Below are 23,852 nucleotides of genomic sequence, written 5' to 3'. Positions count from 1 at the left end.
TTTTTATATTTAAAAGAAATGAATGTAACTGGGTTGCTCAGGGTTGAAGTGGAGGCTGTTTTAAACTGGTCCTGTGGACCAGCAAGACTTCTTCTCTGTATTTTTCTTTTTATTAAACTAACGGTGTACTTCTTTTTATTGAGTCTTTGACCACATCAGACCTCTTTTATCCATCCTTTCTTAAAGGCATAGTTCACCTAAAAATTGCTCATACAGTGAATTCAGTGGAACAGAGCAGCTTGATCTTTCTGCTATATCACTCCTTTTGTGCTATTCCTTTAAAAAAATCTGTACATCAGGTGCCTCAAAACCCTACAGTCCATCCTCTCTCTCCTCACTAATGTCGACCTGAGAGGGTGTTCCTACTCAGGTTATGGTTACTGATCTGGAATTTGTGACCATTTGTCACTATTATAATTTCTGATGAACGAGGAGGTCATGCTTTTGATTACACTGTTCATGTTACAGAGTAATTGCATTATACCTAAATAGCAATTTGTAATTAATCTAATGTGTAATTCTGTGGATCTGCTTTTAATTATTGCTACTGTCATGAATCATAACATGTTTAACATGGATGCTGTAATGTAATCAGAACTTATGTGACCTTATTCATGCCATAATCAGAACCTTCTCCCAACTGTCAGTAATAATTCCTGAGCTTTGCATATGTTTTTCTCAATGCAAATATATATATATATATATATATATATATATATATATATATATATATATATATATATATATATATATATATATCATGACCATAAATGTAAGTAAAATAGAAGTAAATATAAATCTATGTATTTCAGGGAATGAAAAACAAACAAACAAACAGAAAACATGGATAGAAAAAAAGGTTTCTTCTTTTCAGATTCTGTGTTGATAATGTGTTCTGCTTGGTTCTGTAAATAGCTGAATGGCTTACAAATTCTAATTGTAACCTTTTCAGGTATTTTTGTACAAAGAAGGGACTGATATATTTGTTTAGAATAAAACATTAATTCATTGCTATATCTCAAGGTGTGTTGATATTATCATAACAAGCAAACATCAGACACAATGTTCAAATGATTACGCGACTAGCTGTTGTAGGGCGTTGTAATATGTTTACTTATGAAGGAACATGTAACAAAGTTGTAATATCTTAGATTTTTTGCCGAACCCCTTCAAGAATCTTAGCAATGGTAGTTTAATTTAGCATTGCTTTAGGTGAGGCAGTTTATTTGCATAATTCATCATTCATAAAATGATTTGTTTTCTTAATATTAATTAATTAAAAATTATTTAGGTTAAATAATTATAAAGAATTCCAGAAATATTAATATAAATATATAATTTACAAAACTGGTAATAGCTCAAGATAAATATTCATGCCATTTACTTATTACATTGAAAGTTGAATTTATTCTTATTTAATCTTATCAACAGTACAAATCATATATATGGCCATGTGGAATGTGAAATAAAAATGTGTATTAAGTTAACAAAATGAATTGGAATATTTCTAAAAAAGAAAATGTGCAAAAATGTAATTATAGACTGTTGTAACAGTTCTGCTGCATCACAAATGTGGACTACAGTCACTGAACTAACCAGCTACACACATACACAACAGTGAGCACTTCTCATAAAGGTTCTAAATGTAACAGAGACATGATCAGCAGATATTACACTACACTAAAACTACATGTTGTACTGTTTTATAGAATCACCTGTTGCATTGTGATGCAAGCCGTGTTCATTTCCACTAGAGGGCAGACAATCTCATTAATAGTACATCATTTCAGTCATCCTCACCTGTTGGTAAAAAAAAAAAAAATGTTTATTTCCCCCCTGTTTGAAATCTACTAATTAACTCTAAATCTCCTGTACATCCTGAACAGTATTCAAGCGTTTTATATCAAATGTAAATGTCTGTCAATGTGACAAGACTAACTTCGCACTGTAAATTGTTTTGTCAGGTAACCAAAATGTACTTCAAAGATGAATTGAAATTGGTTCAGCTATTTAAGAGCAGCTCTTTTAAGATAACATGCAATTTTACTTTTAAAGTGACATGCACTGTGATTGTCAGAGACTGTGAATTTTATAGATGCTCAGTAATTACAGTCAGCCAGTGTTGAGCCCCCAGCAAGTTATAAAAGCTAGCTGTGTGAATTTACAGTATCAGCGGAAGACTGATTTTAAGAATAATGTTTTACTTTGAACTGTAATACCGAAATAGGCCTATTTACATTTTTTTTATTATTATTATTATTATTACCAAACACTTGAGAATTAGAAACCAGTCACATTTTTTCTTAAGGGAGGGGCTTTAACCCATTCATGACTTCATATATTATGTTTATGCTCCGCTATAAGAGAATAATTACTTTTATTATTTGAAATAATTTTCTCAGTTTGAGAATTGATGGGATCTGTTTCATCGCTAAAGGTTTTATTTTTGTATAATGGTTTTATTGACAACATACATTGTTTAGTGCAAGGCTAGTCCTGATGGATGTATTCAATATGTGGCTTTTGTGGATAGGTTTTCACTCAAATAGTCTGTTTTTGTTCTTTGGGTTCAGAGCTAATTCACTCAAGATGTGAGAGGGAAGCCTGTGATCTAATGACTTACTTTACAAGAAAACACATTTATTCCATAATACAATATATTATTGGTATACTGTTGAGTCATTTAAATTAAATAGCTGTAAACTGAGGTACTTCAGATGCCCTAATAACTGCAGAATAACGGTTCAATAAAAATATTGACGGCTAAGACACAGGATAGGAGACAACTAAAGATAATCTGTGTAGTTCATACATTTCATGTGTAAAACATTTTTTTTTTTTCAGTTGGTATATGCTATTATTGATTTTTTTTTTTATCATTATTCAGAGTGATAATTTGTGTATGTGTGTGTGTGTGTGTGTGTGTGTGTGTGTGTGTGTTTGTGTATGTGTGTGTGTGTGTGTGTCTGTAATTGTACTAATGTTTGTGGAAAGTGAACAGGTTCTCATTAACTCCTTATGAATCAGCTCCTCTTGCCCTGCTTGTGTGTGTTGCTCTGAATGAAAGCCTCATTCTGATTGGCTGTCTGAACAGTGGCAGGGCTGATAAACCCCCAGGCTTCCCTGCTGTTCAGCATCACTCTGCTTTGCTCTGTGTGTGTATGTGTGTGTGTATATATGTGTGTTTGAAACAAACAGAAAGCGTGTAAGGACCAACGAGAGGGAGGACTCTTCTTTTTTGCCTAACACTGTAAGTACAATGAAAGCTATTAGAGGAAAAAAAGAGAGAGAGATATTTTAAGCACTTGTTGAGCGGTTAGAATACAGTCCAGGTGCAAGGTCCAAATACAGGATTATTATGGGATTTTGTCAGGTGGATTACATATAACTGCTGAGGTGGATTGTCTTTAACTATTTTGCTATATTTTGTTTCACTCTAGTATACAGAGTTCAAAAAAAAAAAAGTCACCATGTCAGTTAAAATGTGATTAGCAAAATGTCAACAGACTTTAGGTACTCTAATTTTACAGCACCTGCTTCAGAACAGCATGCCATGTCATAAAGATATCTGAACTTGACAACCTTCAACTTTAATTCTGTTGACAAGACTTTACAAATCAAAATCAGACTGATAATAATCATTTAAGATGTTAAAATTCTTTTAGGAAAATTAGGACAATAATTGATTCATTAAATGCTTCTTTGCATTTGCTTGTCTGTATTGAGGAGTATTCCTATCATATTCCTATATTAAAAATTGATATGTTTGTGCTTTGTCCTCTTATACTTAACATATGTTTGCTTGTTTGTGTGCATGTGTAAAAAATTAACAACTTTAATAGTACTTACTGGTACGTAATCAAAAAGACCAGTCACCTTCTGGATGAGTCATCACACACACACACACACACACACACACACACACACACAGACACACACAGACACATCTCAATCCATTTGTATTATGTGGATTAGTGTGAAGAGATAACAGGCATACAAATAATTAGTAGTAGGCACTGTTACCAACCCTGCTGACAGAGCTCGTTTAGAACAATGATTTGATTAGTGTCTTTATATTACATTTGCATGTGTCCTGTTTGAGGACAATCAGTGTAATGGATTATTAAAATGAGTGTGAATTAGCTAGTATGCTGTTAACACTATCTGTTGGAAAAGTTAACGTCAATGATAAATTATCATTTTTCACTTTTTATAATATGTATTTGGCAACCTGTGATGTTCTTATCAGCAGAATGTTGCGACTCATGTGAGATGACATGGATGATGACTGATTATGTTGTAACACAATTTTTGGACCTGTTTTTGAATGAATTTGTGCACTCCGTTTGAGGTGCATTTGTTATTACAAAATATGCTGCAGGGTTATTATCATGAACTAAAACTATTGAAACATTTTTTTTTTTTTTTACTGAATTAAAGCTGAATAAAAAATAAATAAACAATAAACTAAATTTCAAATATAAAAAGTGTGATGGAAATATTTTATGTAATGGCCTCAGAAGAGGTCAAAAGGGTTTGTTCAACATAGAATGTTCAGAAAAGTGCAGACTAAGACTGCTCAGATCAAAGATTGTGTTCCTATGATTAAATAATCTATACTTATCCAAAAAGTGCTTAAAACAGTAGAACTAACAGCAACATGACAAACCAATGACCAGATCAGCATAACCAATTACAGCGAAGAAGACTTGAGTGACATCGATTTTTAATCAACTACAATGTATAAATGTTCACGCATCCTTCTGTTCAAAGAGTCTCTCTTGGTTTTTGTGACCAGTGGGCTCCCGGCCGTGAATAAAACTTTCATTCCTGCAAAGAGCAACTTGGGAGTGGTGTCAGATACATGCTGTGCAGCTGAAGAACAGAAGTACTAAATATTCTATGCTCAAAAGACCACCGCATAGTGTTGGATGACTATAGAGCCGTCCTCTGGCAAACAGCGTACAGTGAGAGTGTATAGATGCTAAAGATCTGTGTGCTCATGCGTGATTGAGGTAGTGATAGTAGCTTCTTGACTGGACGCTGTCACCATACCTTAGGGAAGTATTGGATTATATTGTACATGTAAGTATTCAAGGAATTCAGAGAATTAGTCTGATATACTGTAGTCTGTAGTTATTATATTAACAATTGTTAATATAATTGTTGTTTGAGTGAAGTCAGATTAGCATTGAAAATTTCCATGACAAAAGCAAATTCAAAATATTAATAAAGCTACAATAGTATTTAAAATAATACTAAAATAATACTTCTATGCTGTGTTATTATTATTATTTATGCTGTGGGAACTCTTACAATAAAAAGGGGGGGGGGCAAAAATAATCTTTGAAACTAATGTGTAGTTTAGTATTTGCTATAATTACATTTCATGTCTTTAACATGTGGGCTCTGGCTGTGGTTTTCCTGTTAAGATACCGAGAGTCATGTTGACCATGCAAACAGAGAGAAACCCACATACAGTAAGTTTGTCTTTTATTCTCCACACTGAGAGATTCTACTCCTTTTAGTCAAAAACATGGATGCTGCAGAGTTCCGGAGACGTGGGAAGGAGATGGTGGACTATGTGGCCGATTATTTAGAGAACATTGAGAAGAGGCAGGTTTACCCTGATGTGGAACCTGGATATCTCAGGTCGCTGATTCCTGAGGAGGCCCCGGAGGAGGCGGAGAGCTATGAGGATGTGGTCAAAGACATAGAGAGGGTCATCATGCCAGGGGTGAGTCAGTGCTGACCAGCTATGACAGTTCCTGTACAGTTTTTACATACTATGGTTCTTGTGTGAAAAGATTTTTAATGTCTTGACTGGTAATACTGTATTTCTTTTTCTTTCATATTTTAATAGGATGTTTCTCTTTCTTCTAGCTTTATGTCAATTTATACAGTATATTTGTAAGTGTTGCTAATAAGCTATTAATCATTTCCACCATTTCTACAGCAGAAAATATGTGCAACTTATTGTGCATGTTAACATCTGTGATGACAGCGCTCCAATAGCAGAGGCAACTACAGTTTATTGACACTGATTAGAGAAGGATACTTTTTTAAAAATAAAATATTAAATAATATTAAATATTTAATGTCTGTATTTAAAATGTATCTGTTTTTATTTTTCATTTAATTATATTTTAATCTATTTAACAACATTAAAAAAAATATGAATAACTTACAAAAATAATAAATAATATTAACTTATGTAATGTAATCATTAAAAACTTTAATATTTCAGTTAAAATCTGCATTCATTATACAGTATAGCTGAGTATGTTAGTATGGCTTTGTGTTCACTAACACTTTTTAATTTAGGGACCAATTCTCCCTATTAACTAGTTGCTTATTAGTATGCATGCTACTAGCATATTGGCTGTTTATTAGTATTTATAAAGCTTATATTAATGCCTTATTCTGCATATTTAAGAACCCTTAATTGTACCCGATACCTAAAATTAACAACTACCTTACCAACTACATTATAAAATAAGTAGCAAATTAGGAGTTTATTGAGACAAAATTCATTAGTTAATAGTGAGAATTGGTCCCAAAACTAAAGTGTGACCTTCACAGGTTTATCCAGCAACTATTGGATAAAAATATGGTTATTGAATCCACACACACACACACACACACACACACACACACACACACACACACACACACACACACACACACACACACACACACACACTCACACTCACTCACTCACTCACTCACTCACTCACTCACTCACTCACTCAAAAGTATTGAACTTAAAACAACCCCCCCCCCCCACCCCCAAAAAAAAAAAAAATAACTAGTTGAGTTTTTAAATCTGTCTTTTTAATCTTTTTCTTTGATCCTTTGAATTTATTGTTTCTATCTATCTATCTCTCTCTCTCTCTCTCTCTCTCTCTCTATATATATATATATGTATATATATATAAAGAAAAGAAAAAAAACACATTATTAATAATTTATCTTATAGTAAGCTGTGTACATTCCACTTAATGACGTTATGTCCATCATTTAAACTTTACTAAGCAGTAAACAGATAAGGTGATGTGGTTATATACTATATCAAGGATGATGTAACAGCAATGCAAATATTCACAAATCTGCATGATTTATCTTTTGCAGGTAAAAAATATTTAATTCTTGTCGGTGACAACATCAAGAGAACCTCAAGGTTTTCTTTCATTACACAAGCTCAAAGTCCACCTTTTGAGGGGCTTGAATCTGATGAGGGGAAATGAATCATTAAACTCTGACCAGAGGTCAGAGAAAAGCCTCCCCCACCCGTTCATCTCATAGCTCAGAGGAAAAACCAAACACTTTAATTCAGTTGCTGGTGTTAAACCTTCCCACTGTGTCCAATTGGACCAATTTTCCCTTTCAGAAGTCTTGTTTTAATAGTTATTAAAAAGTGTGCTTGAGCTAATAAATGACTCACAATAGGAAAATCCTGCAAGAGAGACAGACACACAGTGCCTCAAGCTCTCGCCTCCGCTAAACACATGGAATAATTTCATCTAGCCTTCATAATTTCATCTAACCTTTAACGTTCTGAGCGAAAAACCTTGATGTCACTATTACTGAAGTCATAATCCCTTTTCAAAAGAGCAAAGGTGAACAACAACAGAACAAGCAAACTAAGTCTGAAAGATCAGTCTCAGGCTACTATTTAGCTTGAAAACATATTACTGTAGCAAACGGTTTTAAAAAATATCTTTTGGAAGTGTTTTCATGAACACTAAATAAATTTTAAAGGAATGTTTCTACATGTTTCCTGAACTGTTTCAGGTGACACACTGGCACAGCCCGTACTTCTATGCATACTTTCCTACTGCCAACTCTTTTCCTTCACTGCTGGCAGATATGCTGTGTGGGGCCATTGGCTGCATTGGATTCTCTTGGGTATGTTTTTTTTCTCTCTCTGTACATCCACATATCTGTCTATCCATCCATCCATTCATTTTTAGCAAACCCATCCATCCATCCATCCACCCATCCACCTATCCATCCATCCATCATTTGCTTTCCCATCCATTCATCCAGTTTTTTTTCTGTCCATCCACGTATTCAGTTAGCCACCTGTCTGTCCCTCCATTGAACCATCTATCCATCCATTTAGCCACCTGCCAGTCTGTCTGTCTGCCCATCCATCCATTCATCCATCCATCCATCCATCCATCCATCCACTTATTTAGCAACCTGTCTGTCCATTTCTGCATTTATCTGTTTAACCACCTGTCTGTCCATCCATCCATACATCCATACATACATTTAGCCACCTGTTGGTCTGTTAATGCTGCATCCATCTGCTTTTCCATCCATCCATCCATCCATCCATCCATCCATCCTCCATTCATGACATCGGAAGCTCTCATCTTGTAGGCTGATGCAGGTTTTTATTTATTTATTAATTGATTTTATTAACTTATTTATTTTTGTAGGCAGCAAGTCCCGCCTGTACAGAGTTGGAGACAGTGATGCTGGACTGGCTGGGAAAGATGCTGAAGCTACCAGCAGATTTTCTTGCTGGTACAGAAGGCAGAGGGGGAGGGGTCATCCAGGTGAGATAATTAAGAAAATATTTTATCTATTTATTATTATTATCAATTATCAATATTTTATAAGAAAATATTTAATAAGTTTTTATAAAGGTCTATATGGTATCACTTACATGTTTTTTTAACCAAGGGTATATGAAGGGTGTTCATGTACTGCTGTGGGTCTTTGGCGAATATAAGATATTAAATATATAGTATATATTTTTAAATTCAAGATATGTCTAAATATGTGAATGCACATTACCTTTAAGCATCTGTTGTTATGCAAAGGTTGATTCATATTATGAAGTCCATAACATGTGTAAAATGTCTGCAAAAATGGTTTTAAAATAATTGCTTATCCGAATTCCCATCAGGATCTTGTGCCCGGTGTCAAAATGTGGACATTTTAAACCACTTTAATGCCACCCGTGCAACCTTAATCCATGTTTACGGGCAATTTCTTTTGACCAATAACAATTATAAAAAACATGTCCCTCACAACAATTTCTTTGTCATTGATTTCTTCTCTAGTCCCTGCAAATTGTTATGTCCTGTTGAAATTGCCTTTTAAGACATCAGCTACACATGAGAGGAGACAGTCAGGAGGACGTGCGTTGAGAGCGGTCCGCGATCATTTAGTCACTATGGATGTAGCAGTTGAGCAGCTGTGACCATTTAGAGAGAGATACAGGAAGCTCAGCGTATGGAAAGGCCACTGATGACAGTCGGTTTGATGCTCTGTCATTAAGGCCACTTTGGAGTGTGTGTGTCCTCCTACTGAATGGTTTTTGTCTCTGGGCTTTTCAGAGAGCTCACTATGGCAACAGCCTTTTTTTTCACTGATAGCATGCACTAATGAGGGAGTTTGTGGGTTTTGTAAGCAATGCCTCTCAGCAAAGGAGGGCATAGTAGAGAGGGGAGGAGAACAGTAGGAAGTAGAAGAAAAATCTGTAAGTAAACCTTAGCAGTAGAAATTTTCATGTTTTTGTTGAGTATCATGTTTGATACATCATGCTTTTATGGCTCATAGGGGAATGTGTAGTTCACGCTCAAAGAGGAAGAAGGAGACAAAAACATCTCAATCTTATTCAGAGGACCAAAATGAGCAAAAATATGCAATGTGGTGAAGTTTATTCAAGTGTGCTTTTAGTATACTTCTTTTAAACTAAAAATAGGAAAGTACAGGTCCTTCTCAAAAAATTAGCATATTGTGAAAAAGTTCATTATTTTCCATAATGTAATGATAAAAATGAAACTTTCACATATTTTAGATTCATTGCACACCAACTGAAATATTTCAGGTCTTTTATTGTTTTAAATTCTGATGATTTTGGCATACAGCTCATGAAAACCCAAAATTCAATTCTCAAAAAATTAGCATATTTCATCCGACCAATAAAAGAAAAGTGTTTTTAATACAAAAAAAAGTCAACCTTCAAATAATTATGTTCAGTTATGCACTCAATACTTGGTCGGGAATCCTTTTGCAGAAATGACTGCTTCAATGCGGCGTGGCATGGAGGCAATCAGCCTGTGGCACTGCTGAGGTGTTATGGAGGCCCCAGGATGCTTTGATAGCGGCCTTAAGCTCATCCAGAGTGTTGGGTCTTGCATCTCTCAACTTTCTCTTCACAATATCCCACAGATTCTCTATGGGGTTCAGGTCAGGAGAGTTGGCAGGCCAATTGAGCACAGTAATACCATGGTCAGTAAACCATTTACCAGTGGTTTTGGCACTGTGAGCAGGTGCCAGGTCGTGCTGAAAAACGAAATCTTCATCTCCATAAAGCTTTTCAGCAGATGGAAGCATGAAGTGCTCCAAAATCTCCTGATAGCTAGCTGCATTGACCCTGCCCTTGATAAAACACAGTGGACCAACACCAGCAGCTGACATGGCACCCCAGACCATCACTGGCTGTGGGTACTTGACACTGGACTTCAGGCATTTTGGCATTTCCTTCTCCCCAGTCTTCCTCCAGACTCTGGCACCTTGATTTCCGAATGACATGCAAAATTTGCTTTCATCCGAAAAAAGTACTTTGGACCACTGAGTAACAGTCCTTTGCTGCTTCTCTGTAGCCCAGGTCAGGCGCTTCTGCCGCTGTTTCTGGTTTCAAAGCACACGCCTGTGCACGGTGGCTCTGGATGTTTCTACTCCAGACTCAGTCCACTGCTTCCGCAGGTCCCCAAAGATCTGGAATCGGTCCTTCTCCACAATCTTCCTCAGGGTCCGGTCACCTCTTCTCAATTGTGCAGCGTTTTTTGCCACACTTTTTCCTTCCCACAGACTTCCCACTGAGGTGCCTTGATACAGCACTCTGGGAAACAGCCTATTCGTTCAGAAATTTCTTTCTGTGTCTTACCCTCTCGCTTGAGGGTGTCAATGATGGCCTTCTGGACAGCAGTCAGGTCGGCAGTCTTACCCATGATTGCGGTTTTGAGAGAATGAACCAGGCTGGGAGTTTTTTAAAAGCCTCAGGAATCTTTTGCAGGTGTTTAGAGTTAATTAGTTGATTCAGATGATTAGGTTAATAGCTTGTTTAGAGAACCTTTTCATGATATGCTAATTTTTTGAGATTTTGGAATTTTGGTTTTTCATGAGCTGTATGCCAAAATCATCAGTATTAAAACAATAAAAGACCTGAAATATTTCAGTTGGTGTGCAATGAATCTAAAATATATGAAAGTTTAATTTTTATCATTACATTATGGAAAATAATGAACTTTTTCACAATATGCTAATTTTTTTAGAAGGACCTGTATGCTTTTAGTTGACTTTTTACGTACTTCTCAGAAATGGGTTTTATGTACTCCTCAGAAAAATAATTAAAATTACATTTAAGTATACTTGACTTATACTTACAACAAGTCTTTAATATATTTGTGCTATACTTGTGCTTCTAGAATTTGTGTTTTCATTGTTATACGGTAGAGGGCGCTAGTACACATCTTCTTTACAGCATTTCCAAACACATATAACATGATCATCTGACATCAAACAGCATCAAAACTGTAACGTTATGGAATAAAATGTCGAGTGATGAAGAGGTAATAATTACAGTCAAGCTTTGGGGTGTTGATCGACTCCATCTACATTTTGATTATCATTCTGAATCCAATTCATAGTCTTTTTTCAGCTTTTTGTTCAAAATATTATTTCTTTATTTTTTATGAAACTTACCCACATTAAAGTGTTTAATAAAAAGAATGCATGAAGCTAGAATAAAATGTTTTTGTTTACAAGCAGATACCCTGTTCTTTCTTTGGATGTTTTGTATGCTCAGATATTCATATAACAAAATATATACAAATTAATAGGATGATGTAAAGTTCACTTAAAGAAAACTTATGAGTATACTTGCAGTATAAAACTATTAAACTAGTAGTTTACTGAGACTATACTTCAAAGTGTACAAAGTATTTAATTAGTAAACTATCCGTATGCCTATAAAGTTCACTTTTAGTATAATTGCAGTACAAACTACAAACATAGAGGTAAACTAGTTGTGTACTCAAAGTTTGCTACTGTTATACTTAAAGTATACTTAAAAGTATACTGTTATATACTAGAAAGTGGGCCAATTTAGTCCCAAGGAGTACTGAAACAGTACAATTACAAGTATACTACTAGAACACTGATATGTGTATACTTGCTACATAAAGTATACTTAAAAATGTACTTGAACTTTACTTAAGTATACTTAATAAAATAAACTTGAAGTATACTACTTTTTTGGTAAGGGTATACTGTCAAAAAGAGTACAATTCTAAGTGTTTGTAATATAAATCAATGAGATCTTGATAACAGTATAGAAGTCTACTTACATAAAATCCATTAAAAGTATCAGCTGTCACACTAATCATATAATGCAATTCAATTGAGACATACAAATCAAAGTTCTTCAAAACCCTGATGTATCATAATTGATACATTTAAACATAATTTTTCTAAAAAGATTATCAATGTGTAATATAATATAAGTACATTTTCAGTTCACTCATCTTAAAATACTACTAACAATATAAAAGCTATTCTTATATTTATTTTATAAAAATCTGTAAAGATTTCCCAGCAAAAAGACTGCGATGTACCACGATCTGAATGAGGACATTTTTAGACTTAAAAAGATTATAATAAAAGGCCTTTTACTTGCTAAATATCAATCAGATTACAGAAGGCATGTAGTAGATTGTTTAAAAAAGGGGTTTTAGCAAAGTTTTGATCATGTTGATCATTTAGAGGCCTTAGAAATTTGCATGTCAAATATGATACAGTACGCTTGATAGGGTTAAATATGGTGAATATGGCATTTAATCAAAGAATTTGGAATTGAAACACAAGTGTGGCTACAGTTTTCCAGATTATCTCATAAAGTACACTGAATCATTAGTAATCAGGATGTGGGTGTGCTCTGTCAGGCTCACGAAGGGAAATCAAAGACAGCTCGTGCTTCACAATGAGCTGAGGTGATCTGTATTGAGGGGTTTCGAGTGGAAGTCTTCTCATTCACTCATTGAGAACATACAAAACAGAGCTGGAGAGCTGATGAAAATTCATCACTGCTGCATTTACAATCAGCAGCATCAGGGCATATTGATCAGGGTTGTTTTGCTCAATGTGATTTTTAAGATGAGGGAGACCTGCTCAATATAGGCTGCTTTTGAATTTTCATAAACAGCAGCATTTGGTGTACATGTTCAAAGTATCAAGTATTAATAAATATAACGTGTTTTGGTTTGTACAGGGCACTGCCAGTGAAGCCACTCTCATAGCTCTTCTTGCTGCTCGTTCCAAAATCATCAAACTGATCCAGGCTGACCATCCGGACCGATCTGAGACAGACATTATATCCAAACTAGTTGCCTACTCATCTGATCAGGTAAGACAACAAGCCCAGATAAAAGACTGCTGCAGAGGTATATTTAGTCTAGAATAATGGTCTGCAAGATAATACGCACCATTCAGCAGGCACTATGACAATGGCATCATGTCCATCTGTAAGTAGGGATGAGTATCTGTTAGTGGGGATGATTAGCAAGAATTCTCATTGAATGGAAATATAAAACTATGTGAAAGAGCCATGCAGTGGGTGTCTGAGGTATCAGTGTAACGGTGAAGTGCCACTTGTTTATGAATGTGCTTACAGCATATATGTGTCTAATAGGGAACCATAAAAAAACTGGTTATGTTTTTGAAGCAAGATCATTCATTCAGAAATAATATGGCAGTGTTTTGTTGATATTTCAGGCGCACTCATCGGTGGAGAGGGCAGGTTTAATAGCTGGAGTAAAGATGAAGAAAATTCCCACCGACAATAAGTTTTCTGTGCGAGGAGATGCACTGCAGAAAGTTCTAGAAGAGGACAGAGCTGCAGGACTCATACCATTTTTTGTATGCATCTCTAATAACTACAAGCTTCTCTTAAACAGCACAACTATTGTCTTAAGGGTAACACTTTAGTTTAGGGACCAGTTCTCACTATTAACTAGTTGCTTATCAGCATGCATATTCCTTATTACCTTATTAACCCAAACTAAAGTGTGACCACCTTAAGAATTGTTCTAAGAAACACTACTTTGCTTTGCCCATTTGAAATGCATAATAATATAGCCAATTAATTCATCAAACCGACTACAGATTCATTTGTTTAGAATTTGTAACAATATATATGGGAATTCTGATGGCCAAACATGGGATTTTATATAGTTTCAAATACAATAATTCACGTTTAGTATTTTTTAACACAAAAAATTCCAGTCAACTGGAAATCATGTAGTTTTATTTATTTATTTTTAACCCTGACATCATGCTAGGAAATGTTGCAGCATTTGCTCTCGAATCTTAATGATTAACCCTTACCATCAAACTTGCAGCCACTATCTATAACAAGTGCAAAATTACAGAATCAGTCAACATCATGGAAGAAAGATAGCAACCACTCAGACTGTTAGAGAGCATGAAATGAGAATAGATTGGACATTTGTCTTTGCTCTTTCTCTGAACCTATCCCTCTGCGGTCTGCATGATGGTTAATGCTGTTTGGAGAGCCTGTTTTCTGAATCACATTAGTCAAATTAGCTCCAGGCTCAGCCAGCAGACCTGTGTTAGAAGAATCACAGCGTAATGATAAACCAAGCAGGAACAAATCTTTTTGTGATCAAAATGAATAGGTCAAATAAAATTTTCATTGAACATTCTAGATTCGGATAAATAAATGTCTACATTGACATATTTGTGTAAGTAGTACATTAAATAATAAAATCAACACATAATAATCCACCTATTTTATTTTCTGGATGTTTCTCTTAGTTTTGTGCAACACTGGGAACTACTCCATCATGTGCATTCGACTGCATCACTGAGCTCGGCCCTATATGTAAGACCGATCACCATTTATTGTTATTTTCTTTTGTAGCTTATTTGTGGTTGCAGTCAAATATATATGTATGTACAGTATGTTGAATATTTTTTTATAGAAACATTGTCATTGTTTCAGGTAATGCAGTGGAAATCTGGATGCACATTGATGCTGCGTATGCTGGGAGTGCATTTATCTGTCCAGAGTTCAGACCCCTGCTGAATGGCATAGAGGTGAGATAACATTCAAATCACACAGTGTGTTCTTAAGCACACTTCATACTGGGTGTTCCTGAAGCCCTGAGAGGCACTGATGATAACAGAAGAGCAATCTGTGCTGGGCTCAAACTATTGATCCTGTTACGTGGTGTGTTGATGACGGAGTCATGTGTGTGCCATTGAAAATATTTAAATGTCACAAATGATGCGAGCTGGCATGAACGATGTCTTGTGGAATGGGCGAGATATTAGAGATCCCTGATTGTCCTTTGAGTTGTCGTGGAGCCCAGCTGGGAGTCACAGTGATAAGGGTAAAGTAATTTCCTGAGGCATATGAAGACCTTTAGATAAGTTCCTTTTTTCCCTCGCTAAAGAAATATCAATGTTTATTAGCAGCACTAGTTCAAACAATAGCGAAGACTGCTCCCCTGCATGGAAAATGTTTTTTTTAATTTTAATTTTTTTATTTTTGTTATTTTTTTTTTTTTACTTTTTTTTAGTTTTTTTTTGTTTTTTTGTTTTTAGTATTTGTAAGTTAGTAATTTGGTAATATTTGCTTTTATTTAATTTTCATGGCAGTGTCTCCCTTCTTTATTGCGTGAGATAGAAAGGATATTGGAAGGGGGAGAGTGAGCAAAAAATATTAGACTCTGAGATAGTGGCTCTTTTTGAATGCTCATTGGACAGATGCTGCAGTTGATTGCGAGTTTGATGCATAATATACTATTGCGTATTAGAGTCGAAAGTAGTTTATATCAGACCATGCTAACAGGTAGCTGACAGATGACTCATCTTTATTTTCAGCAAGCCAAATATATTTTCATATTCCAAAATCACAATCTTTATTTAAGCACCGATTTTTGAGTGAAGGGATAAAACAGTCTGCAAAACTGAATGAATGAATATGTAAATACTAGTATATTATTAGATAATAATAAGTTAGTTAATAATTAATAATTAGTTGATAGTAAATATTAGTTTTATTATAAATATTTACAAATCTAGCAAGCACTTGAGATACAGGGCTTTAGCTTTATCAACTGTATTGGCACCTGCTGTTGGTGTTGCTAGATACTATTCTGGCCTATTAAAAATGATGGAAATTATCTTAAAATCCCAAACAATTAGTATTGCATTTAGTTACCATGGTCACAATAAAGAAAAATAGAAGCTCACCAGTGTCTCTGGTGGTAATGGAATGGAAATGTTACTTATTTAACCAATAGCAGGTACATTGTGTGGCATATTTTGTCACCTTTCTCAATAGTAAGTGTTAGATACATCAGTTCACAACAAATCACATACAAATTTGCTTCTCTTTTAGTTTGCAGACTCTTTCAATTTCAATCCTCATAAATGGCTCCTGGTCAACTTTGACTGCTCAGCAATGTGGTAAGTGTTTAGTGGCTCTATCAGTAAAAATCATATTTAATTTATCCTCTGACCTGATCTACTGTATCCCAACATGCTATTAGTTTGCTATATCAGTCAACAGAGGAAACAGTCCCAGCTGCCCTTTATGTCAGCACCAGTCAAACAAAAATGTTCATGGTTATATATAGAGAGAAAATACAAGACAAGCATGTATGCAAGTTTACCTTGATATACACCACTGGTCTTTTTTTTTTTTTTTTTTTTTTTAAGAAATTGTTCATTCAGCCAAGATGCATTAAATAGATCCGATGTATAACACAACTGTTTTCAACATTGATAATAATAATAAATGTTTCTTAAGCACCAAATCAGAATATTAGAATAATTTCTGAAGGGTCATGTGACATTGAAGACTGAAGTAATGGCTGCTGAAAAATCAGCTTTGCCGAATTTTTTAAAAATAAAAATAGGAAAAGTTGTTGCAATTATTACAAAACTTCACCAACCCCAATTTCTCAACGTTAGTCTGTACAGTGGCCCCAAAGATATTTCAACACTTCAGCCACATTTGAAAAATGTAATGTATATGCCAATTCATCACATTAGAAAGAAAATAATTAAACTGAGTGGTGTCCTCAAATCTTGAATCCCTGCCTTGACTGAATGGCAATGACTTGAACATTAACCTTGAACCTGAAAACAATGCAAATCCTTTTCTAAGAACTAACTGCACTTTTCTTAATCAATGACCATAAGTGTACTGTAAATACATAAAACACTACATATATAAAAAGGTTAATTTGTGGAGAAAAATGTGATTGCATCTCAATGTATAATAGCCTTTTAGTAAATTCTTTAATATAACTTGACTGGCGTTGTCCTGAAACAACTCAGTTCAAGAAATAATAGTCTTTTATTACAGTACCTTACCTCAATTCCACATAGTATTTTAGTATTATGGTAAATCACAGTCAACACAGACACACACAAACTTTAAACATTGTGAATAATAGTTTGTTTTTCATTGTCTCTTATTCTGGTATGTTGCGCTAACTTTGTTTAAAAAATCAGATAAAGCATTTGCATACATTTAGTGAGCTGATATATTACTCTGTCAGGAAATAATACCAATTAATTACTGAACATTTGATAATGATATATGCTGTCGTTTGACTGCTGTCTCCTACACTGTGATGAAGGAAAACGTTTCTGTGCAGGGTGAAGAAAAGATCAGACATCATTGGAGCATTTAAAATAGAGCCGCTTTATCTGAAGCATGATCACCAAGAGTCAGGTAACCACTCGGCACTTTGCATTGCATTTGCTTCATATTTTAATTGATCACACAATCTTACACATTGCATTGGAAACTGTCATTCATTATTGCAAGGAATAAACAATAATAACACTAATAAAAGACTGAAGTGCATTAGCACAAGGTGTAAAGAGGATGACCATGATCCTCATTAATGAGACATGACGTTTTGTGCTGACATCCATTTTACGTCACATTGAAGGCTCGATCAGATTATTCACCTTAGTGCTCTGCTGTGTTTAGTAAGCCTCTGTGTGCTGGTAAACAACAGCTTTCTAACCCGCTACACAGACCTCAAGTAGATTTCAGAGTATTTTTTTCATGCATATGCTTTTGTGTGTCTATTTAGCAATAATACAGTATTTCACATACATACTGTAAGTTATGTATATCAAATACACTGACCATAAAAAATATTTGGACACCAAAGGCACTTAAAAATTATTCCATTATTAAACAAAGTGACTTTTATTTTTAATAACATGATAAATAAATTCATACATACATACATACATACATACATAAATATGTTACAGTTGACTGCTGGTTAACATGTTGTCTAAAAGGGCACATTTTAGGCAGGATTTATACATTCACTAAAATCATTTTTATACTATGGGTACAAGTAATTGTAAAATGTCTAAAAACAGTCTATGATTATTTGTTTGCAGATGCCACTTTTTTATATTTTGATATCTAATGCAGTACCAGTAATCTGACCTCCCATTTCTGTCATTTCCTCAAACATGTCCACCAATGAGCTGACTGTTGCTTGTTGAGCATTTAAATATGGCTGAACAAAGACAGTTCCTCTGGTAATGTGTCTGTGGGCAGCATGCAGCTGTGCAGACGATTGTAACTGTGCTGACAGCAAAACAAAAGAGCAGCCCTGTCTCTCATCTCCGTACACAACACACACACACACACACACACACACACACACACACACACACACACACACGTGCATATATGAATACACACCTTAAAGCCATTTCCATCATGAACTACTTCCTGATTAAATTACCAACAGGCTTGGCCAGTGGAAAAAAGAACGATGTTATTTTTGGACATTTTATTGCTTGCTATCTGTAAAGAATAATTTGTGTGGTGTGTACTTGTCTCATGCTATTATTTAAATCTGAGCTTGCTTTTTAGTGTGATATGACTAAGTATTGAAATATATATATTTTTTCTGTATTCATAGGACTTGTCACTGATTATAGAGTAAGTATACTGCCTGCAATATGTGTGTGTGCATGTGTGCATGTTTAAGATAATATGTGTTTAGCCAGCTGATGACATCTGTTAACCTATATTAGGTTATTATCTGAATGTATTGTAAAGAAGTTATGATAATATGTTATTACCTATCTAACTTATCTAGTACAGATGATTAGTACAGGTTATTATCTAGTACATATGTTCAGTGACTGAAAAAAAAAGTAGGTTGCAGGTTTTCTGTGACAGAGAGTCGCTAACAACAGTGAATAACTATGATACATATTTAGGATATATACAAATATATATGGTTATAAACTTAGGTTATGGATAGGGTTAATAGAATATGTTGACATGTATACTTGCAAAGTTTCTGCACAATATAAATTTTGGTCTTGAAGTAAAAACAGACTGAGAATAATGTCTATGAAAATTTTGACACCAATAATCTGTATAATTTCATCCATAGTTATTTATCTCTGTGTACTCAGTTGTTCATTATATAGGAAGAAACAAGTATTTTAATGTGTATTTAAGTCAAATATAAGTGTTGAGAGAAGGAGACAGAAACCTTTTTTATCAGAATTACAAACGTCTGTATATTCAGTGGTGTATGTGCACCGGTTTATGTCTGTGATTTAAGTGTATTTGTGTGAACACAGTTCATATGTCATATCTCATCTCATCTCCCTTCAGCACTGGCAGATCCCATTGGGTCGTAGGTTCCGCTCTCTCAAGATGTGGTTTGTATTCCGAATGTACGGACTCAAAGGTCTCCAAGCCTACATCCGCAAGGTAACTGCCTTTAATCCATGCTGTCAATCTAGTTAGCCTTGCCAGTCACATCTTATTTGGCTCCACAGTCTATTTGGAATGACGCAAATCAGTGCACTTTTATTCTTTAAGACATTTTCATTATATGTTCTGTTCTGGACATATACTATATGCGGTCTGCTGAAGACTCTATGTTTGTTGTGAAATACATACAGGACCTACATGTATTTTTAAACTCAGTTTTTTGTACTTTTAAACTTGTATGTTCTTGTTAGTTAAAAATTAGTAAAATATAATAAAGATCTATCAAAGAACATAATTTCCCCCATTTGTACTTCTTATTTTTTCAGTAATTCTGAATGACTCAGGTTTAACGGTCAGCTCTCAACTGCTAGACAGTATAGCATAGGGAATAACTATCTGAGAATGAGGAAATTGTGTGGTCAGATTTGATTCCAGTAATCAGCATTGAAAAAAAATGATTACTGAAAAACTTAATCTATTTAGAACAATTTATTCTACATGATTAGCACATGATCATTCTCTGCTCTGGTTGCTCATTTTAATCTACAGGCTGCCCTCTGCTGGTATGCATGAAGAAGTATTTCACCCAAAGATGAAAGTTCTGTTTTCTCTTTTTTAGTCTATTTAATTATTTGTCTTTGATCGTTTTATGGCTGACATTCATTTCAAACAAATTTTGTTTTGTTTCTGATCTGTTGGGTTACAGTTTTGGGGATATATTTCATATGTCACAAGAATGTCCTTCTATCCACCCATCCATACATCCACCCACTATTTATTTATATATTTATTTACTTATTTACATGATGAATGATAATTTAGTCATACAATGTTGCTGTGTCAGTTTTACACAAATTAGGTGTCTAATGTCATGTCTAAAATGCATTGTCCATTTTGTTTCAGCATGTAGGGCTGGCCAAAGAGTTTGAGTCTTTGGTGAGAGCTGATCAACGCTTCGAGATCTCAGCTGATGTTGTGTTGGGCCTCGTCTGCTTTAGACTCAAGGTCAGAGAAAAACATTCTTGCTACAGAAACAAACCCATCTCTTTCTGTGGTTGTAATAGATTGACCAAGGGACTGAGGGAGGTTGTTAACTATGGAAAAATTGCAGTATGACTGATTTTAATGTCCAACTATGTACAAAGAGAGCAGCACAAATTACACAAAATTGTGTAAGTAATTGCAACAGCAAAGTGTAATAATAATAATAATAATAATCTTAAAATAAAATATTTATAATATAATTATAAAAATAATTTAAGATAATAGTTTTTTATTCATGATTTATATTTATATTTTGATTTTTATTTTTATATTTTTTTATTTTTTTTATATATAAAATTCATTACATTATTTATATATATATATATATATATATATATATAGGAGAATAAACTTAATATGTTCATTTACATTTAAGATGCAAACTTAAAATGCAATCATCTGCATTCAAGGAAAAAGTACAATTTTATTTTATTTCATTTATTTTTTTATTTTAAATTTGTAGATATTCTGTTGTGTTTTTGGCATTGTTTTAAATATGTACAGTGTTTTTTGTTTTTTTCACACTTTATATTAAGGCCCAATTCTTGCTATTAACATCCACTCACTACGATTTTTGCCTCAATAAACTCAATTTTGCCTCAATTAACTTGCTGCTTATTAATAGTTAGTAAGGAAGTTGTTAAGTTTAGGTATTGGGTATTGATATTTTGCTGGTTGATTTACTTAAACACAGTCCAAATAATTCTAATGCAATGCTAAATATATTTGACTTGACTTGTATTTGAGTCAAGTGTCTTTGTAAGCACATTTTTTAGATCAGTGAGCAGTTACAAAATATCCTAACTGAGCTGTGTGTTAAACCCTGCAGGGCTCCAATGAATTAAATGAAACTCTATTGAAGAGGATCAACAATGCACGTAATATCCATCTGGTACCGTGCCAACTGGCAGGCAAGTTTGTTCTGCGGTTTGCCGTGTGTGCCCGTACTACTGAGTCACGGCATATTCAGGAGGCCTGGTGCCACATCAGCCACCTGGCATCAGAGCTGCTTCAAGAACTGCCCCACACCACTGTGGTGGGCATCACATGTTAAGTCAAATGGGTGATCTGTACCATGTCTGCTATCCACACTGTCTTACTTTCACTCTACTGCTGCGATTCTTTCTACTATTTATTGTCACAGTGTCAGTATGTGAGTGTATGCATGTTGTCACAAAGGTGTCCACTAAGAGTGCAGAGTGTCTGTGTCTTTGTGAGCTTGATCATACATGTCCTCTGCTGTGAGCGGTTTTTTTTTTTTTTTTTTGTCAAAAAATGTACTGTTGTATACTTGTGCACTTGAAAATGTGTCTGTACTGAAAATGAAATATGTTTTGTGAGATGTTCAGAGAATGTTTTCTCTGAATAATAGTATAAAGAAAGCAGAATGCTTTACTGGAGCATTGTCCTTTACATTTTGCTCTATAGCTTTGCTCACTAGTGCTGTATTTTCAAAAAGCAAAATCAAATATTGAGCCTAGACATAGCCTAATTCATCTTTTCTTTCTTTTTCTAAAAGCATTGTTCTTGATTCAGCACAGCTGCTGTGATGAGATACCTCACTAACATTCTTTGACAGTTGTTGTGCCCGACTAGTTAAAAAGATTTGACTCTGGAAGATATTAAACAGTAGTGTGTATGTATTAACATTGACAATAAAGTGCATTTCTCCCAAAGTGTTGCATGTGAATTGTATATTAGTGTATTGCAAGATTTCAGTTTGTAAATTCATTAAGCGTTCATAACCTGCATTTGGTGTCCTGCAGAGTTTAGCTACAACTTACTTCAACACACCTCTCTGGAAGTTTCTAGCATGCCTATAAGACCTTGATTAGCAGGTTCAGGTGTGTTTAATTAGGGTTGGAGCTAAACTCTACAGAACTCCGGCCCTCCAGGACTGACCCCTGTTCTAGACTTTATATTGTGTAGGATTTTTCTGATGAAAAACACCATCTGCAGTACAGTATCTGTGCTGAGAGCACTGCCACCTACCAGTTTGCTGTACTTCTGCCACACTTTATGTGTAAAAAACAAAACAAAAACAATACTTATAAATCTTTTGTAAAATATTAAATTAATAAACAATAGTTTATAAATTGTAGTGGCCACATTGTAACTGTATATTTATTTTATATTTAATATATTTATATTAGGGGCTGTCAATCGATTACAAATTTTAATCTAAATAATTACAGGATGTGGCGATTAATTAATCAAGCATTACTTCTGGCAGGTCACATCAGTCAAGCTTGCATCAGCTGACTCCATGTATACCTATAGGAATAAGAGGCCTATTACCGTATCCATATGGTCTATTCAGTGTTATTCAGCAGCTTTTTTGATTTGCTCAGGTCAGGGGTGGTTCTAGGAGTTCATGCTCAGAGGGGCTTAGCCCTCAGTGAGGCCATTAGATACAAAGATGCAAATTATCTAATTAACAGCACTTTAAAGTGTGTGTGAAAACTGTATTGCTGTTTGAATATACACAAATACCTATTAAAGCTACAGAAGTTATTTAAGAGCAGTGAATGGTTCTGTGTTTATCTTTTGGTGTTTGATTAACATTTTAAACATAAGAAATGCACGGTTCTGTTCTATTTATCCCCTTTAAAAATAAAATGATAATAAAAGTAAGAAATTCGATATGCGTGTTATCCATGCCAGGTTTTGTGGGTTTTTTTTTTTTTTTTTTTTTTTTTTTGTTATGTTTCTCTTTTATACTTTCTGTACAGCACTTTGTTTGTTCCACTTGTGGTGTTGAAGGTTTTTTATTAAATTTGTGTTGTTTTGTTTTGAGTTATTTCCATGGTAATAAACTACTTCCATAATTGGTGGATAGTATACTGATTTGTTTGTGTGTGTGAGGGGAAGGAAAAAAACTGATTTAATTGGAAATGTGGAACAATGGCGAATTTTTCTTTCTTTCTTTCTGTTTACGCATTGTTTGTTAGTTTGTTTACAAAATACTAGCTTTTTTACT

The 23,852-nt window shown here is 34.5% G+C and overlaps 1 protein-coding gene across 2 annotated transcripts; it reads left to right on the top strand.

The window, feature by feature from the left end:
• The first annotated feature begins 3,108 nt into the window (after positions 1-3,108).
• LOC109071918 (aromatic-L-amino-acid decarboxylase) lies at positions 3,109-22,086 on the top strand. 2 transcript variants are annotated; one of them, XM_042772018.1, is made up of 14 exons: positions 3,109-3,250; positions 5,529-5,737; positions 7,795-7,908; positions 8,448-8,567; positions 13,292-13,426; positions 13,795-13,938; positions 14,857-14,923; positions 15,044-15,138; positions 16,448-16,515; positions 17,715-17,791; positions 19,017-19,036; positions 19,727-19,825; positions 20,732-20,833; positions 21,702-22,086. In XM_042772018.1, exons 2-14 carry the CDS (start codon positions 5,537-5,539, stop codon positions 21,924-21,926), a joined length of 1,467 nt encoding a protein of 488 aa, XP_042627952.1. In that variant the 5' UTR covers positions 3,109-3,250; positions 5,529-5,536; the 3' UTR covers positions 21,927-22,086. The 2 variants fall into 2 exon arrangements, with proteins under 2 accessions (XP_042627952.1, XP_042627951.1); XM_042772017.1 differs by lacking the exon at positions 3,109-3,250 and adding an exon at positions 4,760-5,085.
• The last annotated feature ends 1,766 nt before the right edge of the window (positions 22,087-23,852 follow it).

This window comes from Cyprinus carpio, chromosome A16 (assembly GCF_018340385.1).
Source record: "Cyprinus carpio isolate SPL01 chromosome A16, ASM1834038v1, whole genome shotgun sequence".
Lineage (NCBI taxonomy): Eukaryota > Metazoa > Chordata > Actinopteri > Cypriniformes > Cyprinidae > Cyprinus > Cyprinus carpio.
This window is presented reverse-complemented; position numbering and strand designations above follow the sequence as displayed.

Bases quoted from the DNA above. Each gene is read 5' to 3' on its own strand.
- LOC109071918 (XM_042772018.1), top strand. From the start codon at position 5,537: ATGGATGCTGCAGAGTTCCGGAGACGTGGGAAGGAGATGGTGGACTAT. The intron at 14,924-15,043 runs GTAAGACCGATC...TCATTGTTTCAG, and splicing joins CACTGAGCTCGGCCCTATAT to GTAATGCAGTGGAAATCTGG. The intron at 16,516-17,714 runs GTAAGTGTTTAG...GTTTCTGTGCAG, and splicing joins TTTGACTGCTCAGCAATGTG to GGTGAAGAAAAGATCAGACA.